General features: G+C 42.4%; 1 protein-coding gene across 1 annotated transcript in view; it reads right to left on the bottom strand.

Moving 5' to 3' along the window:
* Positions 1 to 20,236, bottom strand: part of LOC122802337 (ras GTPase-activating protein 2-like) — a 1,675,609-nt gene that overhangs the window by 818,151 nt on the left and 837,222 nt on the right. Inside the window, exon 7 of the mRNA XM_044071975.1 lies at positions 17,951 to 18,023. Within this exon, the coding sequence (XP_043927910.1) occupies positions 17,951 to 18,023 (73 nt within the window). The remainder of the gene's footprint in view (positions 1 to 17,950; positions 18,024 to 20,236) is intronic.

The raw sequence follows: 20,236 nt of genomic DNA, 5'->3' as shown, positions 1-20,236 counted from the left end.
TAGTCAGGGTTTGGGTGGCAGGGGGTAGATTGAAAGGGAGCCCCTTGTTTAGGTGGCAGGTCTCTGCCCACTAAAGGAACTCTGTCTTTATACAAGGAATGATAGGAATCATTGTCTCCAGGTCCTGAGAATGCTGATACCATATGCTTTTTAGATACCATTGTAGTTTCCATATATGCAGTCTTGCATATGGCATTAGTAGAATGCAAGAGGCCATGAACCACAGGGTTTGCAGGATTTTCTTGCAGATAGCTGGGTCTTTGTGGCCAGTAGTTTGAAGTAAGCTGTCAAACTTGTTTCTCTGGCGTGAGGTAAGCCATCTGGGAAGCTGTGTTCACGCTTGCTCCCAGGAATACAATTTGTTGGCAGGATACTAGATGAGATTTCTTTTTGTTTATGGTGTACCCCAGTGAGGTTAGAAGTTTCTTTACAAATGCCAGATGTTTTAACAGCATGTCCTGGCTTTCTGCCTGAATTAGACAATCGTTCAGGTATGGGTATATTTGAATGTTTCTCTGCCTGCAAAATGCAATGGCTGGAGCTAGACACTTTGTGAATACCCTGGGTGCAGTAGATAAGCCAAAGGGAAGTGCAGAGAACTGATAGTGCATGGAGCCTGCTCTGAAACGTAGGTATTTCCTGCAAGATTCCCTTATTTGAATGCGTAGGTAAGCTTCCTTTAAGTCTAAGGTTGCCAACCAGGCATCTTTGCCTAGCATAGGAACCAGCTATTCAAGTGTTAGCATTTTGAGTTTTGGGATTGCCAAAAAGGTGTTTAGAATAGAGAGGTCCAGGATAGGACGCCAGAAGCTTTCTTTTCTTGGTACCAGGAAGAGTCTTGAGTAATAACCTTGTCCCTTTTCTTCTGCTGGGACAGGCTGAATAGCCCTGATACTTAGAAGAGAGAGAACCTGCTGTTGAGCCTCTGCTCACTGAATTGGGGGTAGGTCTGGCCAACCATTTGTGGTTGGTAAGGTGTGGAAGTGGAATCTGTATCCCTTGAATACTATATTTAAAACCCATTTGTCCTGGGTAATGAGTTCACAGTTTTTTGCATGCAGGGCAATCTGTCCCCCTAAGGGAGCAGGCAGTTGAGCAGGGCTTGAAAGGTTTAAGGTTAAGTCATTGTAACATTTTTCTATAGAGGGGTGTCTTACTACTTCCAGCTTTGGAAGTGGGAGCCCCCCACTGCTTAGGCCTGTGTGTGCCTTGAGATTGTAGCCTAGGTGGTCTGCTGTTCCTGGGTTTGGACTAAGAAGGCCTGGAAGAGAATGGAAAGGACCAATTATTAGAAGGCCAATGCCTAATAAATCTGGGAGGCTGTACTTGAAGGAAATCTTTAACAGTTTGCATAGATTTAGCTTTTTCCTTCATCTTTTTAAGGACTTCTTCTGCTTTGTTGCCAAACAGGTGGTCTTGGTTTAAGGGAGCATCCAGTAATTTAGCTTTAACATGATCTGGCAAGTTTTGCTCCTTAAGTTAAGCAAGCCTTCTAAGTACAGACCCAGTAACAGCAGCCTTACAAGATGCTTCTAAAGAGTCAAAACCACAATGCAAAGTATGCTTACCAACTTGTTCAGCAGAATGCATTAACTCCTGTAATTCTTTATGTTCAGCACAGTAGGGAATCAACATAATTTTCTGTTTAAGTAGTCCCATAATATGCTGCTGATACTTTAACATATGAAACTGGAAGTTTAAGGCCCTATTGGCCAAAGTAGCAGAAGTGTATACCTTTCTTACCCAATCTGTTGAAGGCCCTGGAATCTCTATCAGAGGGGGTAGGGTTGTTGGCAGTGGTAGCCTTAATGCCTTTAGGTCCCTGGAAAATGGTCTCTGGGTCCACAGTAGGATTCTTGAAGAGGAGCTTGTGAGAGTCAGGTACTCTAATACTGGTCAGGTTTTCTGGGAGCTGGTGTCTGGAGCCAGGCTGGATTCCAAGAAAGCATCATCTACAATGTCCAGGACCGGAGGGATAGCTAAAGGTCTGTGTTGAGGCAGGAGTAAGAATTCCCTAAGCCTCTTTTTGGAGTCAGAGTAATCCAGGCTTTCCCAGCGGAAATGCTCCCTAAAAGCGTGCAAGGTTTCACCAAAAGAAAAATGTTCTGGAGGGGAAGCAGAGGGAATGGAATCCTCTGCATCAGAATCCTCATAGGTAGATAAGGGCAAATCCTGGTAATCAGAAGAAACTTTTAGTTATGTACTTACCATAACGATAGATGTATGTGATCCATCTCGCCTACATTCATAACTGATGGGCTCGCAGCCGAGAATCGGCTCCGACTCGGCCGATACACTAGCATGAAGTCTCTCATTGGCTGGGTCAACCCCTTATCCCAGGATGCACCACGCCCAAACCCCCAGATCTTGTTTGCCACACAACTCATCCACATGTACCAATCTGACTGCACAACAGTGTTTCCTCCAGATCCAACAGGTAGGGGGAAGGAGGGCGAGACAGAATGTAGTAGATGGATCACATACATCTATCATTATGGTAAGTACATAACTAAAAGATGTAATGCGATCCTATCTCGCCTACATTCATAACTGATGGGACAGCATCCCTAGCACCTAGATCCTGGGAGACTCACTGGAAAACACTCCTGAGCACTGTGGAACCAAAGAACGCCCGACCCCTAGACACCACGTCCAGTTTGTAATGAGAAATAAATGTATGTGAAGAAGCCCAAGTGGCCGCTGCACATATCTCATCCACAGACAGTCTGGCGTGGAAGGCCACTGAAGTTGCCATAGCCCTAGTAGAATGCGCTCTAACTGGAAATGGAAGGTCCCTTCCTGTTGATGCATAAATAAATGACACACAATCCCTAATCCACCTAGCAGTAGTGGTCTTAGTTACTGCTTTGCCAATCCTGTTATCCGCAAAGGCCACAAACAACTGGTCTGATTTCCTCTGCTGTTGTGTCCTAAGTAAAACCTCAGTTGTCTATGCACATCCAACTGATGAAGTCTGTATTCTGCCTTGTTGGAAACTTTCAGAAAGAAAACTGGTAGCTCTATAGATTGTTGCAGACAAAGAGCAGAAGAAACCTTAGGAAGAAATGACGGATTTAGTCTTAGAGATACTCCATCCTTATGAAAGATCAGATAAGGAGGCTTGACAGAAAGGGCTTGAAGCTCCAAAACCCTTCTGGCTGAAGTAATAGCTACCAAAAAGGCAGTCTTCCAAGGTAAGAATTTTTTGCTCACAAGTGGCCGCCGGCTCGAAGAGAAGAGACGTCAAGGCTCCTAGAACCACATTCAAATCCCATGGCAAAACAGGTTGCGACACCGAGGGGCAAAGCAACCAAGCTCCCTTGAGAAAGGCCTTACACAACTTATGACTCATGAGTGAAGGCTCAAAGGCAACATGATAATTAGAAATCGCTGCCAATTGGACTTTAAGCGTGGAGACAGCAGAACCCTGTCTAAAAAGAGTTGCCAAAAAATCTAATATTGCCGACACTGGGGTTGTCAGAGGGTCAAGGTTGTGCCGCTGGGCCCAAATGGCAAACCTTTTCCATTTATTAGAATATCTCTCCTTAGTGGAAGCTCTGTGGGAAGAAGACAGTATCCGGACCACCTCAGGCGAAAGGATATGCTGTCTAAGGTCAGAAGTGGAGCAGCCAAGCCGCTAGCTTGAGAGTTCGCAGTGATGGATGGGCCTGACCCGACTGAAGAGTCAGGAGGTCTGGAACTGGGTCCAGAATCCAAGGACCCTCCACTGCATACTTCCAGAGGAAGGGAAACCAAACTTGGCAGGGCCAGTGTGGTGCGATCAAAATCATGATGCTTCCAAAGCAGATTCGCCTTCTGAATCACCTTTGGCAGTAGAGGGACCGGAGGGAAGGCGTAGAGCAGACCGGAGGGCCAATTGTGGACTAGAGCGTCCCTAGTTGACTCCCCCCTGGGGGGGAATCAGGTAGAAGAAATTGCTGCACTTCGCATTGCAGGGGCTGGCAAAAAGGTTGCAGCAGGGGAACCCCCACTTGGAGAAGATCCGAGCCGCTACTTGGTCATTCAGGGACCACTCGTGAGGCATCAGAATAACTCTGCTCAGCCTGTCTGCTATCACATTGGACTTCCCCGGAATGTGCGTTGCCATTAGAAATCTCTGGGAAGAGATCGCCCAATTCCACACTCTCATGGCTTCTCTGCAAAGAGGATAAGACCTGGTTCCTCCCTGCTTGTTCAGGTACCATACCACCACCATATTGTCTGAGAAGATTGCGATGGTACCCTTGGGAAGAGAGCTGTGAAGTGCCTGCAACGCTAGAAGCACTGCCCTCATTTCCAGAACATTGATATGCAAGTGAGTTTTGTGATCTTGCCACGTGCCTTGAACCATCCTGCCCAGATAATGCCCCCCCCACCCCATCTGGGAGGCGTCCGTGGTCACTGTGGCAATGGGGGAGGGGGGACAGAAGAATCTCCCCTGGTTCAGGTTGGAGGAGAGGAGCCACCAACGAAGATCTCACCGGCACGTTTCCGTGATGAGAATCGGGTAGGACAATGGCAGTTCTTGGTATGACCACTGGGTCGACAGGAGCCATTGAAGAATTTGCATGTGCAATCTTGCCAGAGGGACCAGAAGAATGGCGGCCGCCATCGATCCCAAAAGCTGAAGGACCATCCTGGCTGGGGCTTTCGGTCGGGGCAGTAAGGCTAGGACTTGGTCCTGTAGTATCTTTATCCTCTCTGTTGAAAGGAATGCTCGCATCTCTACAGAGTCTAGCTCTGCGCCTATAAAGGCAACACGCTGTGTTGGCAGCAATACAGACTTTTTCCAGTTGAATGTAATTCCTAATAGATGTCCTAACTCGATGATAGCACTCACGGCTAGAGTAAGAAGATGCCTGGTGGGGGCGGTGAGGAGCCAGTCATCTAGATACGGAAACACCTGGAATCCCAGACATCTCAGGTGAGCCGTCAAAACTGCCAGACATTTGGTAAACACCCTGGGGGCTGTGGTGAGACCAAAGGGTAGGGCCCAGAACTGGAAGTGACTGGCTCCTAGGCGGAAGTGTAAATGTATCCTGGACGCTCTGTTTATCTTGATGTGATAATAGGCGTCTGAGATCGATGGAGTACATCCATACTCCTTTTTCCAGCAATGGGAAAATGGATTGCAACATGACCATCCGGAACTTGGACTTCTTTACGAAGCGGTTTAGGCGGCTGAGATCCAGAATGGGTCTCAAGTCCCCTGTCCTTTTCGGCACCAAAAATAACCTTGAGTAAGTTCCTAATCCGGTCTTGTCTGCGGGGACTGGCTGGATGACTCCCTTTCTGAGCAGCTTTGCGACCTCTATGGCTGCTTGATCCCGTTGACTAGGTGGCACGTCCGGGATTTTCCTTGACGGTGGAGGGGGACGGATAAAGGGGATGGTGTAACCTCCGGCGATGATACGAAGCACCCACTGATCCTGAGTGATGGAACCCCAGGCCCTTGGATGCTCTGAGAACTGACCCCCGACTGGCTCCGGAGACGCACAGTCGGGCAGTCCCTCAGGGACGCGAGAAGGAGGAACCACAAAAGGATTCGTGGTCTCCTGAGTTGCGGGGGCCTCCGCCGCTTCTAGGGCGACGTCTTCCAGAATAACCCCCCCCCTCTGCCTCTGGAAGGGGGTCACTCTGATGGGCAGGGAAAGACCTTTGGGACTTTCTGAACCACATCTTTCCTCCCCTCTGAGCCTTGGGATAAGGTCTCGAGGGAAGCAAAAAACGGGCCACAACGGCAGACAAAGTCTTACCCTCCTGCTCACATCTAGTGAGTGTGTCTTTCACCTAGGGTCCAAAGAGAGAGGACCCATTGAATGGAGCGTCGGTGAAGGAAGACTTGAACGCCGCCGCAAAGTGACACAAGCGCATCCAGGCTTTCCTCCTAAGGGCTACGCCCGAACTCGCTGCCCTACCCGCCCCTTCGGCTGCATACGATATGAGTCTCATGGACGAGTTAACAATCGACGAAAGGGTAGACAGCTGGGCGTTGACAGACTGCGTCAACGCCTCAGGCACGTTACCCGACAGGGCATCTCCCAACTCCTTTATGAGATCCCTTTGGAGCCTCGTAAAGTGACAAATAATTCAGTGACCGCAGAGTAAAGGTCGCTGAAGTCAGGGTACGCTTCCCGTACCTATCCATGCTCCTGGACTCCTTGTTAGGAGGATGGATGGAAGTAGATGCATCTGCCACATCCTGCTGGGTGGCAGATGCCACCACCATAGCATCAACTGGAACTCCCTTGGTTAGAAACTCCTTGCCAGGAGGTGCGGATAAAAACTTGTTGGGGCAAGAAGGAACTGGCTCCACAGAATCAGGGTGTTCCCACACCATTCGACAAATAAGGTCCAGTAACTCATCGAAGGGTGGAGACACCCAGGAGGCGGAGGGTTGGGCTCCGAAGGCCTTGAGAAAGACCGACTCCTCCGCGGAAGGGGTTTTGGATGGCCAGTCGCCCCTCTGTCTCAAGATCTCCAGGATATCGGAGAACGAGACATCATCAGAGGACGACTTAGGGGACCCTTCCACATCATCAAGGTCGGTGTCCGAGGTGACAGACTCATCTGGGGAGTCTATGTGCTTCCTCTTGCACAACCTTTTCCTGGGGGGCTCTTCAGGCACAGACTCTAAAGGCCCCTCGGAAAACAGGGGACCACACAAGGAGGAATCCTCAGGCCTAGGAGCCGCGCTGTCCTAAGACAGGGAGGCACCAGAAGCTCTAGTCGCCATGTCTAGGGAAGGAGTCGCAGATTCAGGTGAAGTCACTAGATACTTGGCCAGCGCACTCCTCATAGCCTCGAAGGTGGGCCCTCCAGAATCTGAAGAGAGGCCCATCTCCGAGACCATGACCGGGGTCGGGGTTCCCCTAGCCGAGGCGCCAAGTGTGAGACTCGGGGCCGAAACCAGAAGCCCCGTCGAATCCCCCTCGGGCCCGGCTGAGGACACCCGAGAACTGAAACCTCTGGAAGGCACAGAAAGGGTTGGAGCTAAAGTCAGTGCCGACAGACTAGAAGTGGGTCTCAGAACCGACTCAAGGACTTCACCAGACTCTACGAACTTCGGCTCCGACGACACCAAGGTTGTCGGAGGAGGAAGAAATGGTATCGAAAGGGCTGGCTCCGGGGTCGACTGGGCCGGAGCCAAAAATAATTTGGATAAGACAGGTGACTGGAGGAGCCTCTGGACCACCTTATCTAAATCCGAATCTGAAAGCCTGGAGGACCTGGAGGAGACAGAAGGGGGCCGAGAAACTTTTTCTATGGGCTCCGAGACAAAGCTAGGAGGCCGGCTCCGAATCGGCTCCAAAAGGATCAGAGCTGAAGCAGACTCGACCAGAACCAAGAACCCTTTAGGTGCCGACGGTTCAGGAGCCGATGAAACCAACCCCAGAGCAGAAACACTCTCCTGCGGCTCCGAGACCAATGGAGCCGAGGAAGGAGACGCAGATTTAGATCCTCTATCCTGCGGCTCTGAGATCAGTGGAGCCGAGGAAGGGGACAGAGTACCTGATCTCTCATCCCGAGACTCCAAGACCAGTGAAGCCAAGGAAGAAGACCCAGATTTAGATCCTCTATCCTGCGGCTCCAAGCCCAGTGGAGCCGAGGAAGGGGACAGAGATTTAGCTCTTTTTGTAGGTGGCTCCGACGGACTTGTCGGAACCGAAGACTTCTTTTTCTTCGATTTTGAGGTGGGAGAAGAAGACAAAGCTTCCTTGAAGGCTGGCTTGATCAAACCCTTCAGGATAAGCTTATTTTTTCTCTCATGTAGGACACGAGAGGAGAAAGCATGGCAAACACTGCAAGATTCTTGCAAGTGTTTAGCCCCTAGACAATAAACACAGATGGCATGGCCATCTGTCAACGACATTTGTAACTGCATTTTGAACATTTTTTAAAGCCCGATGGCTTATGTTCCTTTTCTTTGCCAGACATACTAACACTCTAAACACACTCAACACACAAGGAGGGAAGGGAGGGAAGAGCTCTAACTTAAACGCTCGCCGACAAGAAATAGGGCAAAGGCCCTCTAACTTAAACGGGCCTAGCCCGCCAAACAGAAGGAATTACCACAACAATCCAAAAAAACAAACACAGTCAATCACAAGGGTGCTGACAAGACAGCTACTAAAATAGCTGTTTGAGTATAAACATTTAAGCTAACTGCAAAAAAGCGATCAAAAGGCCAAAATAGAAGGGTACTTAGCCACAGCGAAGTCGAGACCATGTAGTTACTCTAGGAGCGGCAAATGAGATCTGGGGGTTTGGACGTGGTGCATCCTGGGATAAGGGGTTGGCCCAGCCAATGAGAGACTTCGTGCTAGTGTATCGGCCGAGTCGGAGCCGATTCTCGGCTCCGAGCCCATCATTTATGAATGTAGGTGAGATAGGATCGCATTACATCAGAAATTTCGGAATCCTAATCAGAAGAATCAGAAGGAAAATCAGTTCTAGGTCTCAGAGGGGGAAGGCTGGCTTTCCCTAATTAAAGTAATAAGGTCTTCAGCCATTCTTATCATTTGTTTTTTAGGCATATGGGCCTGACCATGCGGTTTGGACGTCGGTTTTCTAGGCGTGGGTCGAGTTTTAGGCCTTGAAGAAGAAGATGGCGTCTGTTTGAAATGCAAGTCTGTAGGCCTGAATACACCCTCAGAAGCCGTTGCCTGCAGAGCGGCTCCGGATCCATCCAAGTTAGAGACATCTGCAGGTTCCACATTCGAGGCCAACAAGCCACAACAATGCCCTGATCAGTATCTCAAGGAGGGAGCCAGACCTAAGCTACCTAATGCAGAGGCTCCGAGGGGCAAGGATGGTTCAGGCACCATCGGAGTAGGTCCTGGCCCTCCAAATTCGATGCCAATGATTCATCTCTGAAACTCATCCTGATCCAAAGGAACAGAACTAGTCAGGTAAACTGTTGGGAGTTGAAGACATAACCCTCTTTGGCTATGACACCGGTTCTCTCTGCAGTCTTGGATTCAAGGGCTCCAAAACCGAAGGACAGATCAGAGCAGAAGATACAACTATATGGAAAGCAGAACAGAGGCTCATGGATCTGATGGGAGACAGAAATAGTAAAACCCCCATCTGGAGCTGAGCTGAGGAACATCTTCATCATCCTATCCACATCGGACTTGGAAAGACTCCTGAAGGACCTGACAAATGAAGTAGTGGATTGCGGCCTGGAATGCTTCCTTGGAGTCATTTGAATGAGAGTGGAATGGAGCTAAGGAGAGACTTGATCAATAATGAACTCAGGTGAGCGAGTTGTGGGAGTTTTAGATATACCAAAACATTTTGGATCTGAAGGTTTGTAGGAGAAATGGCAGACATAACTATCAGATCTGAGGACTTGGGATCTGAAGTTTTTCTCTTAGAATATGAGGAAGTATCCAAAGATAGCTGCATTTTTGGAGGAGGCCCTGAGGTAGAAGTCAATGGAGTCTTTGGCGATTTAGGAGGAGACCTTTTCCTATGCTCCAACAGAGCCTTAGAATTTTTACTGGGGGTTTGAGCCCCAGAGAAGGATGGAGAAGGCAGTAATCCCTTGAGGACTAACTAATTCCTCCTATCTGCAATAGCCTTCAAATTTAAAACCGTGCAAACAGCACAATTTGCGTCAAGGTGTGCTGCCCCTAAACAGTAAACGCACTCCCTGACGGCATCCAAATTAGGGATCTTATGCCCACAGGAAGTGAGTTTTTTAAATCCTGTTGGCTTCTCAGCCATAGCTCTATGAAGAAGAAATGAAAAAGTTTTTCTTTTTTTTTTTTTGAAGGGAAAAACTACTAAAAATGGTACAGGCAGATACCCTAACAAAAGTGTAGGAAAAGGCAAAAGTAAATTAGAGAAGTAAAGTACCAATAATGGCACACAACAAAACTACCACACAAAGGTAAAAAAGACTAAAGGTACAGACTTCAAGAACTACAAAAATGAAAAGCGGGAGGATTTTGCAAGTTAGGTGCATAAGATTTTGAATGAAAAACACTATTTTGGAAGAATGTACAAGGGAGGACACTGCAGCCACTAATCCAAAATCCGAAAACACGTTAGGCACTTTAACGTTCAGAAAGTTTATTTAAAACAATGTTTTCGTCGCTAAACATGAGCAACTTCTTCAAAAAAATAAAAAATTACAAGTGAAGGCATATTTAAAAAGTCCGCTCACCTCAGCAAGGTTGTATTAACCAATCCGTTTAGTACCTCAATAATTAATTAATTACAATGAATAAAACTTTTAAAGCAACGCAGATAAACACATTAACCAACTATGTCAGCTGTTACACTAAAAAACAGTATTATACCCAATATAAGCCGTTTGTTACAGGTTAAAGTCAGTAAAGTTAGCGTGAACAATAGAGATATATTAAATAAATAAGCATACGTAAAATGACAAAGTAGAAAAATTTAAAATAAAAAAATATATAATATTCAGTTATTTCCAGAAGTTAAGAACTGACTTCTTTCTAGAACTAAATAAAATAGTCTCTACTAAAACTAGGTAAATGAACTAGTGTCTTTATCCAAGACAACTCTTTAGTTTAAGTATACAAGCTATATTGCAGTTGTCGTTAAGTCCTGGGTAGAAAAAGGCATTTAATGACAATTGCTATTCCAGTTCGCAGCATTCTTAATGTCAGTGAAGTAGCCCCCCCCCCCCCGATGTCATGTGTAATTTGATCTATAGCCAAAAATTGAAAAGAAGGGTCACCTTTTGTATCTATGTGCTTCGCTAAAGCATTATCACTTTTATTCTTTGAGATAGCATAAATATGCTCGTATATTCTGTCTTTGAATTTGCGGTCTGTTTTTCCCACATAAAATGCAGGACAGTTTTTACAGACTGCCAAATATGTGATACCTTTAGAGTTACAATCAAGTTTATGCTGGATCTGGTATTTTTTGTCTGCTATCTCAAATGAGTTACTAGTTTTTACATTTTTACACATCTTAAAAAAACCACATTGGAAACAGCCTCTAATTCTGTTATTAGTTCTTAATTTCTGAGTTTCAAGAAGGTTCTTTAAATTAGCTCCTCTCTTATAAATAGTGGTTAAGTTGGGGCCAATCCTTTCCATTAGTAAGTTGTCCTTAAATAATAGGTACCAGTTCTTGTGAAGAATAAATTTGACTTGATCACTGTCTTTATTAAAGGTAGAAAAAAAATGGACCTATAAAGATGGGAGGTGACTCCCTTATTTACTGAACATACATTACTACTAATACTGGAAATCCAGTAAGTTTGTAGACTGTAGATTATCATCAGTAACTATATGATTAGTATTATGAACGCTCCTGTCCTGCAAAATAGGGTGAAAGATACCGGTCATACGTTTGTTTTTTACCTCTACTACCAGTTCCTGTATTAATTGATTTGGATACCCCCTATTTGCAAACATGTTCTCCAGTTTCTCGCATTCCACTAAAAAATCAACGTCTAGAGAGCACATCCTCACTGCTCTAACCAGTTGACCCTTAACAATAGAGCGTTTCTGTTTGAAAGGGTGTGCACTAGAGAAATGCAAGAAGGAGTTACAGTAAGTAGGTTTTCTGTAAATAGTTGAACTCAAATAATTATGACCAGGAACTTTAGTTAGTTTTACATCCAAATAATCAATACTAGTTTTGTCAAATTTGTATGTGAATTGGAAAAAAGTAGTAGTGGTGTTTAAATAGTCCACAAATTGGTCAGCTACTAGTTGATCACCTTTGAAGATGATAAATATATCATCCAGAAATCTCATGTAATATACGTGTAAGTTTACCATGTCAGGTTGGTCAAAAATAAACAATTTTTCCCAATAAGCTACAAACATATTTGCTAGACTCGCACAACATGGTGAGCCCATCACTACACCATGCTTTTGTAAGTAATGTTAACCATTAAAAGTAAAAAAATTATTGGTCAGAATAATATCAATGAGTTCAGAAACTAGTTCGATATCCTTAATTGGAGCATTTTTTTCTTTCATTAGGGCTGTCCATTCAACTGCTTCCATATGTGGAATGGAAGTGTAAAGATCAACCACATCTATGGTCAAACAGTTGAAATCTTGATCAATGGATAGCTTATTAAGGTTATCTAAAAATGACCATGAGTCTTTACAGACTTGTGGGATTTGTTTCAAATATTTTTGAAGGATGAAATCTACCACTTTGGCACATGGGTAGGTTAGGGAAGCTGTACCATCAATAAGAGGTCTCATTGGTGGGTGTAGCATGTCTTTATGAATTTTTGGAATCCCAAACATAACTGGTAGTTTAGGAAAAGGTATATTAATGTAGTTAAACATATCAATGTCAATTCTAGTTTCGATAAACAGGTCCCTAAAATAGTTTTTAACTCTGGACAGAGCTACATTATACTCATTGAGTGAAACTTTAGTGTAAGCTGGACTGTCGAGTACTAGTTCCATTTTCTTATTATAATCATTTATATCAAAAATGACCAGTCCCCCTCCCTTATCTGGTTTAATACAACGTACCATTAATGATCTTAACAAGTCTAAGGCTTGTATTTGTTCCAAACTCACATTGTTAAAACTAGAGTGTTTACCCTGCTTTCGGTTGGTTGGAATAAGTCTGATGTCTAATTCACTAATATTTTCAAACAAACGAAGCAGGGGATGTAAAGGAGGGTTGAAAGTACTCAAGGGCTTAAAGTTAGTGTTAAAACATTCATTGTTACCAAAAAGAAAGGAAAGGTTTAATTTCCTTACAAAGCACTTCAAATCTATTAAAGTTCGAGCCATGTTAATATTTTTGCTAGGTTCAAAAGAATTGCCCTTAGCCAGCAGGTCTATCAAAACCGGATCAATAGTAGCAGATGAGAAATTGTAAATGTTAAAGTCAGCACTAGAGTTTTTTTAATATAACCAGTTTTGGTGAAGCGTTCGACTCAAAAGAGACTGTTAACGCTTCTTCCTGTTGTTCCAACCTTTGTTCCTCTGGTTTCAAGGACCCCGTGGGTTTGAAGTCTTCTTGGTATTCCCTTCTTGGTAAAAAACCTGGTCATTTTGGATGTTATTCGAAGATTGAATTGACAGTTGCGAATTATTGTTGGCATTGTTGTTATTACCATTATATGACCACAGTCTTTCACTGCATCTCAAAGGTTCATTTACCTGACAATTGACAGTGTCCATATTTGTGTTAAAGCCAAGAGTCTATGGTTACAGTAAAGTTGCTAGTGGAAGACACTAGTTTTTTATTTAGCCAAACTTGGGCTGGTTGAGGTTTAGGGTATGCAGACCCATTTGAATACGCCAAACGGTCACGGTTCAACTTCTTGATCTTATTTGTTTTAAGTTTTACAAGGAGTTGATCTATACTGGTAAAAAACCTCCCGTAGTCGTATTTATACCTGAAAAAGTCATCATCTGCTTTAATGTCTTTGTCCAAGTTGTTAACCTCTGTAGATAAATCTTCAATTTGTAAGACATAGTGCTTAATCATTAGTTCCATAAGTAAAAACCCTGAAGTGTCAAATAAATTTAACAACTCTTTGTGAAATGATGATTCCGGTATTAAACCTGTTGGAAACTGGTGGCACCTTAAACCTTTAGGCACCAGTTTTTCAGTTAAGCACTGTTTAAAATAAACTACCTCTAGTTGCAGTTTTTTTCAATTTTAATAGTTTAAAGTCTAGAAGCTTTAACTTTTCGGTAATAATTGAAGTACTCACTAGGGTAGATTGAGCATACACTAGCCGGTCGTTCCGTATCAGGAATAAATCCTGAGGTCAGTTTGTCAGTATTGTTGACCCATTCCATAAGTAGAGGAGCGCCAATAAGCCCTGTGCCGCTAGGGTGGTTCACTGTTTCAGGCTGGTTAATGTCTCGCCGGGTCTCCTGTCCCAGTTTGTTTACCTCTAATGTTGTTGGTTCTTGGTGTAACTGTACCATTAGAATCACACCTATTGCAACGCGGATCCGCATTACAAGAATGAGCTGCATTGCGGTTTTGTTTGTCCAGCATATCAAGGCGACTCAGTATGTTATCCATACGTTGCGTTAAAGAGTTCATAATGGTCGCCAAATCGAGAGAAACCGGTTGTGGTGTGGAACCGAATAAATTCGGACTGAGTGGGCTGTCTGATACTCCTGTAGCCATGACAAACAAAACCAAGAAAAAGTAAAAACAAACACTGTACTAAACGAACAAGGGAGGACACTGCAGCCACTAATCCAAAATCTGAAAACACGTTAGGCGCATTAACGTTCAGAAAGTTTATTTAAAACATCGTTTTCATTGCTAAACATGAGCAACTTCTTCAGAAAAATAAAAAATTACAAGTGAAGGCATATTTAAAAAGTCCGCTCACCTCAGCAAGGTTGTATTAACCAATCCGTTTAGTACCTCAATAATTAATTAATTACAATGAATAAAACTTTTAAAGCAACGCAGACAAACACATTGACCAACTATGTCAGCTGTTACACTAAAAAACAGTATTATACCCAATGTAAGCTGTTCGTTACAGGTTAAAGTGAGTTAAGTTAGTGTGAACAATAGAGATATATTAAATAAATAAGCATAAGCATTCTCATACCTTACAAAGTCTAAACCCAGAAAACAGTCTCATTACAAAGTGCTCTCTCATATATTTTATTCCCTACTCTGGAGAGACCCTTGTGACTGCATGACAGTATTCATACTGCATTACGGTTTCTGTCTGGAATGCGTTATAGCTCCATATATATTTAATAGGTGAAAGCTGAATGCTTTACTTGCTGAAAGCAGATGGATGTGTCCTTAAAATCTGCATTTGGCCTCAACTGTTAAATACTTCAGAAACTCAAGTCTAGTGTGTTGTGTAACAGCAATGAAATTGTATCGTGGAAGATTACAAGTCCGGGGTAACAAGGCTCTGCAATGTCCTTTGTGCTTTAAAATGTGATGATGGCCTCGTTAGTACTGCCATGGTATTGGCCTAGGAGTGAAAGCTGTAATGTGATGTAGCAATAAGCATGTTTACCTACTACTACAGGGCAGGATCAGTAAGTATACAGAACTCACCAGTTGTCACCATTTTATATGTTCTTTACATGTATGGAGATGTTACTTTGCTTTTGAAAGTTTACAAAATCTGAAGGTCTTTGATTCAGATTTTGTAGTCACTTTTCTATGCTACAGGGGTGTCCTTTTATATATATTATATATATAAAATGGTACACTGTACTCTATTTGGGCTAGAATTACATTTATAGCAACATTTTGTCTTCTTTTGTTAACAGTCCAATAGTCCAATGAATCTGCAGTAAATATCTAATTACTGGATAGCCTTTAGTAAGTGTTTGTGTGGGAAAAGAATGAGACTGAAGACCACATTTGAATTGTTACGTGTTCTTTGTGCCTACTTCTGTCAATTTTAAGGTTTATGCCATTTGTTGTGTTTTAGTATTGTGAGGTCTTAAGCTAGTACTGACAAGATCATCTTTTTCTGACACTAATTAATATATTAAGGATACCTTGCCAATATTTTTTGCAGGAGATTCTATTGTACACCTGTTTGAGTAAGGCATCTTTTTGATGAGCTTTCAACTGCTGCCTGTGGTAGCCCCAAGGTACAAACAATGAAATACTACACAGATCTTGCAAGTACACTTTTTGCAAGGATTTGTCTGCTAAGAGTGTTCTACACCAAATAGAACTGCCTGGGTCACACCGTTAATATCTTTTTTAAAATCTGTCAAGATTCTGTTAAATGACTTGTCATAAAAAGGATTTTGTTCGTGACCGACCTCAGAGCCACACAGGTGTGACTAATTTTGGCTGATCATACGATAATTTGTGAAGAATCTGAACAATTGGAAACTAATTATTTTTCTATTATTGTTTGTTATGACAATTTAAGTGTTGGCAAATATCAGTTGCTTCAGGACCGTCGGTCTTGGGTAGTAACATTTCAAAGGCTCCTTCCAGAGACTTCATTTGCAATATCAGCAACATTTTTATGAGCTAGGGCAGGGGTCTGCAATCTGTGGCTCTGGAGCTACATGCGTCTCTTCCACCCCTCTGCAGTGGCTCCCTGTAGCTTTGAAAAATAATGGCCATTCTACCGCACAACACACAGAGTGATCGAGCAATGGACTTTAAATATTGCTTTTATAAACTTACAAACTTGCAAGAATACCACCATTTCTTTTGCCATGTATTCCACACACACTGAGCAATCGAGCTATCCCCTAGCAGCAGCATCTCCTGAAAGGTTTCTGTACCTCTCATACCTCTGTCTTACCACAAGAAATCTGAACAGAACCACAAATAAAGGGGAACAAAGGAACAAAAATAGGGACTGACTTTAAATATTGCTGTTATAAACTTAGAAACATGCTAGAATGTCATGGTTTCTGTTAACATGCATTTTACACACACACACAGTTACCTCTCAACTGTGCAGATTTTCACAGAATATCCTGACCTTTGCCTCATATTTTTGGTCTGTTTCTCATAAAATTGTGGGTTTCTGGCAAATCATTGAGGGCTGAAGTCAGAAAAACAGACATTTGAGTTTCCGACTTCATACCTTTCAGAAAATTCATCAAATGCAAAATCTGTTCTAACTTTCTAAGTTTGTAAGAACAATATTTAAAAAGTGTCCCTATTTTGGGGCTATGTGCCTTACTTATGGCTTTGTCCAGATCTCTTACAAACGTAGTTCTTTTATATTTAGTACAATAACTATATATAAAACTTTATACGCTGTGTTATCTTCGTTTTAGGGGTTAAATAGGTTTTGTGGCTCCCAATGAATTTTATTTGGTGGGAGAAGGGACAAAAATGGCTCTTTTGTTAGTGAAGGTTGCAGACCCCTGAGCTAGGGTAATAAATGCTTTTGATACTCTAATGGCAAAAAGGGTAGGGCCACCAAAATCTGTACATCTGATATTAGGCAACTTTGCTGGTAACAACCACACTACGTTTGTCAAGTATTATTGACCTAAAAGGCAGAGCTGTGCAGTTCTGTGGGTGGCTGAGTGCAAAGTTGTCTATTTACATGAAGGTATAATCAGTGAGTATCTAACAGAGATTGAATACAGACACTGGAAATGTTCTCTGAATGTATTTGTTGTCTCTAGGTCTGAACACAGCATGTTTACCTCTTAGTCTTGTAAAAGTTCTTCATCCCCTGTATTAAGTTTTAAATTTCTTTTCAAACTTCTTTGATTTGCTTTGAGAAATATGAAAAAAAGAAAATTGGTAGATGTAACCACCATATATTAAGTTACAAGAACAAATTGAAAAGAAATGCCAAGATGAAATACAAATGCAATTTAATTTTAAGCACTGATATTTTCAAAAGAACTGTAACTAGATGAACCACCTAATTGAATAGCTTTTGAAGTTAATCACTTGGATTCTGTCAAATGTTCCATATTATAATTCAGTAATACAAAACTACAATTCAAGCGTCAATAAAAACACAACCTCTAAGGTTATCTCACACAGAAACAATGAAAAACAACATTTAACTGCTATTATAATATAGACAAAGGTTCTTTAAAAATTGTGTATCTAATGGCACCTGCAGTCCTGCACGCAATGTTCTGTGTGCAAACATACATAAACCATTCTTTCTCTGCTGGAAAGGTAAGTGAATGACTAAGTAACAAATACGCATGGACAGCTAATGAACTGCATGGGTTACAACAAGAATAGACTTCTTAGGATCACAAATGCAGCAGAAAAGTGAGAATGTGTCATCTATTTTTCTAGTGCAGCAAACATTTCCTCTTGAAAAAAATCAGCATACAAGCAAATGCATACATTTAAAAATACAGAGATAGATTATCAGTTGCACAGTTTTCAAATGAATTCACGTGTACCAAGTTATAAAATGACAACACACCAAGTAAAAACAACTCTGAAATTAATAATGAAGCAAACAGTTGTAATAAGCTAGTATACACAATCGTATCTTAATAACATTTAAAGTATATACCTCAAAATAAAAGGTCTCATCAAAGTGTGGATTGCTCGTCTTCTTCTTCACCTTCGTCTTTTTTTGGTCAGACCTAATTCAATGATATGTGCATATGAATCTAAGAGAATTATGCTATCACTTCCTTTAAAATCAATCTCATAACCTACCTACAGTACAGAATTCTGTGAGCTAAGAATCATTACAGTTTATACAAATGGGGAGCATTATTAAAAGACAGAGAGTTTTAAACCCTAATTAATCTACAAAGGACATAGAATTACTGACAGACATCTTGTATTACACCAAACGCAACATTTTTCAGTGGCCAGAATACAACTATGAAGTGAGTCACTGCACTATGTAATATTAAACTCACTCTTCTCTCTCCACTTTGCCACAAACCCCAAGCTTTTAAGCAATTCCAGAAAACAGTAATAATGTTTTAGCTAGGCTAATTAAAGCTGCATATTTCAATTATACTTCTCATGTTTATAAATAAACAGATGACAGGACAAAGAATAAATTAATGTGATCCAATGCAGCTTCAATAGAAAACACTAAGAGTAAAAGCTTGAATAAACAAAAGTTATGTACTTAAAATAACGCTGGAGCCATGTTGTCTTGTTTTTGCCTGGTTCAGCCTTTGGGTTATTGACTCAGATTGGATCCGACTTCAATGCCTTTCAGAAGCTTTGGATCCAGGGCCCTGACTCCTCCCCTACCCATAATCCCTCCATTCCCCAAATTACTTCTGATCAAGTTTGCCTGCTCATAAAAACAGAGACATGATCTGACAATCAGATATAAACAGGCTTGCCTACAAGTTGAACTAGAAAATATGGCAGTAGTATGAGGGGACAGCAATCACCACGCAAGGTTTCTGCTCAGCTCCAACCATTCAAGAGTGGCGTAAATAGGACAATTTAGGCTGGGGATGGAGGCAGAGATGTTGAACTGGAAGAAGACAACAAGGATCTAATGTCATGATAAGTACATAACTGTCATTTCTGATGTCTGTTTTCGTCTGATTCAACCTTTGGGACAGATTCACAAGCTATCAAAACACCTGAGTAGTATTAAGGAAGGATATTCCTGAGAAGGGTATAACCAAATGATGCACTGGATCTGAACTGTACATCCAACTTTTAGTGAGACTCAAAGGAATGAACAGTCGACCAAGTAGCTGCAGCACAAATCTCAACAGAAACTCTGCCCATAAAGATAGTAGAAGTAGCTATTTCCTTTGTAAAATGAGCTTTTTGTTTGTTTGGTAAAGAAAATCTCAGCTTTTTATACACAAATGTTATATAATCAGAAAGTCTCCTAGATAAACTAACTTTTGATATCTTTTGAACAATTTTAGCTTTAGAGACAGCAATAAAAAGATTATCAGACTTTCTATTATCCTTAGTCCTGTGTAAATAAAATCGGAGTTGTCCCTAGACATCTAGCAAATGCAGAGTATACTCTCCTTTGATAAAAAACTTTGTGAAGAATACTGGCTTAACAGACTGATTGAGGTTCACTTCTACCTTTGGAAGAAAATTTGTTTCAAGGACACCCTGTCCTTACGGAAGACTATATACAGAGGTTTAAAGGATAATGCCTTTTTCTGAGGAAGGACAACTGGATGTGCTCAGTAGATCTCCAAGATGTCTACTACCAAATCAAGATAGTAAGGCAGTCCAGGAGATTTCTCCATTTCTAGATGGAAGCCAATCATTTTCAGTTAAGGGCACTGTTTCTTGGTCTCACCAAAGCCCCCCTAGATGTTCATCAAATGCATGACAGTGGCAGCAGCCTTTCCTCAAAAGAGGTAAAATGGACTAAACAATGACGATCTGGAACTTGCCTGTCACGAACTGGTGGAGATGGCTAAGGTCCAAGACTGGCCTAAGGTCCTCTGTTTTCTTTGGAACTAAAATGAGCCTGAAATACACACTGGATCCTGACTGGTCAGGTGGGACCTGCTGGATGACTTCTACTAGCAGCTTTTTTTTTTTTTTTTAACTTCTGCAGCTGCAGATTCCATGTGACTGCATAGTACATCTGGAATTCTTTTTTATCTCTGGTGGGTAAACAAAGGGAATACTGTAGTCCCTGGTGATTATCCTCATCATCCATGTATCTTGTGAGATGGCATGCAAAACTTGAGACTACAGAGAAATGTGCCCCCCCCCCCACTACCTCCCAGAGTGTGGCAGGTCGGGCAAACCTTTAGGAACAGTGGTAGGGTTTCTAAGTGAAGTGAATGCAAAACCCTTAATTCTGTAGTTTGGCTCTAGGATGATGTCTGTTAAAGTT

The sequence above is a fragment of the Protopterus annectens genome, chromosome 5.part0 (genome assembly GCF_019279795.1).
Source record: "Protopterus annectens isolate FY-2018-M chromosome 5.part0, PAN1.0, whole genome shotgun sequence".
Lineage (NCBI taxonomy): Eukaryota > Metazoa > Chordata > Ceratodontiformes > Protopteridae > Protopterus > Protopterus annectens.
This window is presented reverse-complemented; position numbering and strand designations above follow the sequence as displayed.